This window comes from Atta cephalotes (assembly GCF_000143395.1).
Source record: "Atta cephalotes unplaced genomic scaffold scaffold00009, whole genome shotgun sequence".
NCBI classification, from domain to species: domain Eukaryota; kingdom Metazoa; phylum Arthropoda; class Insecta; order Hymenoptera; family Formicidae; genus Atta; species Atta cephalotes.
The window spans coordinates 3,185,648-3,188,551 of record NW_012130073.1 but is presented as its reverse complement, the minus strand read 5'-3'; the positions used below and the strand labels follow the sequence as shown (position 1 = coordinate 3,188,551).

Below are 2,904 nucleotides of genomic sequence, written 5' to 3'. Positions count from 1 at the left end.
ACTATAGTGTCTACTAAGTAATAATATATACTATATATATATATATATATATATATATATATATATATATATATATATACTGTAAATTTTTGGTATGGATAATAAATATTGAAATACACATAATAATAATTCTGATAGAAATAATAAATCGTTGAAGTCGCTGAAAATCGCTGAAATCTCTATCAATTAACTTATTTTATTATGAATTATACTAAAATGGGTCTATTGATAAAGATTTCATTGATTTATTTCCACTAAGGAACATTAACGTTTACAAATAATGTTTAATCTATTATCTGTTTAATCTAAATTCTTGTAAAAATGAGTACATTAAAATAACGATATTATTTAAGTAAAATAAAGAATTAGTAAAATATAGGTAAATTTAATATAGAGAAAAGCTTTATTTCACATTTAGTATTAAATTAATTATCAGCTAATTTTAAAATCTAATAATTTACTTTAGCATTATAAAAAAAAGTAATAAAACTGTTATTTTTCAAGTAATGGTAACGGTAACGAGTTAATTTTTAAAATTGCTAATGAGTGATAACGAGTTACTTTTTTCAAAAAGTAACAGTAACGCATTACTTTTTTTAGGTAACGCGCACAATCCTGCAAATAAGTCTCAATTATTCTCGCAATGCATAACATTTTTTTTCGTTAAAAAAAATGAATAGAAATATATGCATCATGACTGCAATGCAAATCAAAAAAATCCCATCTCTATTATCTATCCTTATATAATGAAAAAATATAAATAAATTGTTTTAAGTATCGACTGAAAGAATCTTAAAGGGGTAACTGTCGCGGAAGGAAGCGAAACTTTTTACCGCATCATCCGTGAGAACTTTCGAAACTCTCGGCTCGAATCGTGATAAAAAAAAAACCCTTTCTCGGGTCTCCCGTTCGCTCGTTTCCCGGTCAGGGAGGAGTTTTTAACGACGAGCGAGGCGAGACATTAAAAATCGCCATGCGGGTGGCGGGGTGCACTAAAAAAATCAGCGCGACGGAAGGGATCGCAGGAGAGGTCAGAGGAACGAGAAGCAGAGGCTCGTGCACACATGTGGCGGGAAGTTGTCGTTGATATCTTCTTGCCATCCGATGACGAACACTCTCGCGAGAAATGGGTTCAATGAATCTGTCCCGGGCTCGTATTTTTGCTTGTATTTTTGCGCGTAGAAGCGACATCGTACCGACCGATCTTATAAAAAATCGGCGGTTCACACACACACACAACTGGATGATACATGATAATGCATATTAAAATAATTCGTAATCCTTCTGCCCATCGAAAAAAAACTACGGATGATACTTTTGGCGGGAACCATCGATTTCAGTTCTATCGCCGATAATTCACACTATTTTAACCTCCCGGAACTGAGGGCGAATTTATTGGATCCATTCAAGTATAAATCTCTTTGGTCCAGTTCCAAAGTAAGTACCACCAAAGTAAGATTAACTTTAATCTCGATTTAACTTACTGTTGATCTTTTTTTAAGAATTAGAAAAAGATGAAGAGTAAATTCAACTGAGATTAAAGTTAATCTTGCATTGATGATACCAGGTTTTTGTCGAAAATGTCAAATAGTTCAATTTTCTTTATATACATCTACAAATTTGAATTATCCTTATTAAAATACATTTAATTATTAAAATATATTTATTCTTTTCTTGCATTAATTATGTCATTCTGATTTCTTAATTTGTGTCTTTTAATTAACATTTAAATGGATTTTACAGATCCAACATAACTATGTTATAAATTTTGGTATCAACTCTGTATAATTAAAATATTTGCTAGTAACTATAAATTATGATAATTTCGATAAGCAAACTCTAGAAATGATAGAGCGCGTATATTCACACACAAAACCAGAATTATAATTAATTAATTAAATTAAAATTAGGAGTTTCGCGGAGGGAATGAAATCGTTATCAAATAATTTATTTATTCGATCACATGGGATTCGATTTTTCGTAATTTTAACTCATTCATTCATATCACACAAAAATAAATTCATCATTCTTTCAATCTATTCCGATTCGCCTGTCTTTTTATAAGTCCCGCGTAGAAAAAAGATATAAGATTATTTACCTTGCGCTGCGTTAAGAAAGGGATTGCCAGCGACCGACGCAAAGATCATCGTGACTGCTGTTATCATCAGCATCGTCAAGTGGTGCATTTTCGATACGTGCAAAGACACCCTTCTTTCCTGCGTAACGACGCGCGCGTTCACCTCATCTCACCACTTGCGTACGCACGCGTGTTTCACCGTGAGAATTGAAAGAAAATCAAAGAAAAGAAAAAGAGGAAGAGGAGGAGGAGGAGGAGGAGGAGAGGGAAGAAGAAGAAGAAGAAGATATCAGGCAGCCTCACGGATGCGGAGGAGTCACATGTCGAGACGAGACACGCATGGCACTCGCACAGAACAGAGATGCACACTCGAACGCAGCTCGCGAGCGACTGAGCTTTTCGTGAGCACTTACGAGTCACGAGTTGAGCTTTTTACTGAGTGAGTGGGTGAGAGGAAGAAACGAGGAATAGAGAACCGAGGCTCCCCGGAGTGTCGGAGAGGGACCCAGGTCTCGACGAAGACGGGTAAGAGGACGAACGTTGCGTGCGAGAGAGGGACGGCGAGAGAGGAATTGCGTGTGTGGGTGGGAAGAGACGCGTGGCGCGTATCATGCGGTGCAACCCGCTATTGTGACATCTTCGACCGTATACCCACACGATATCCCGACGCATTTTTTTCCCTTTCTTTCGTCTTTCCGGCCGGCGTTCCTTTAACCGCGAGTTCCCGTGGTAAGTTCTTTGTTACGCGCGCAAGTAGCAAAATCCGGGGATGCGAGCGAGAAAGAGAGAGAGAGAGAGAGAGAGAGAGAGAGAGAGAGAGAGAGAAG

General features: G+C 36.5%; 1 protein-coding gene across 1 annotated transcript in view; it reads right to left on the bottom strand.

Moving 5' to 3' along the window:
* The window catches only part of LOC105627511 (reversion-inducing cysteine-rich protein with Kazal motifs), a 17,030-nt gene extending 14,844 nt beyond the window's left edge, over window positions 1–2,186 (bottom strand). Inside the window, exon 1 of the mRNA XM_012208791.1 lies at window positions 2,099–2,186. Within this exon, the coding sequence (XP_012064181.1) occupies window positions 2,099–2,186 (88 nt within the window). The remainder of the gene's footprint in view (window positions 1–2,098) is intronic.
* Between the last annotated feature and the right edge of the window lie 718 nt (window positions 2,187–2,904).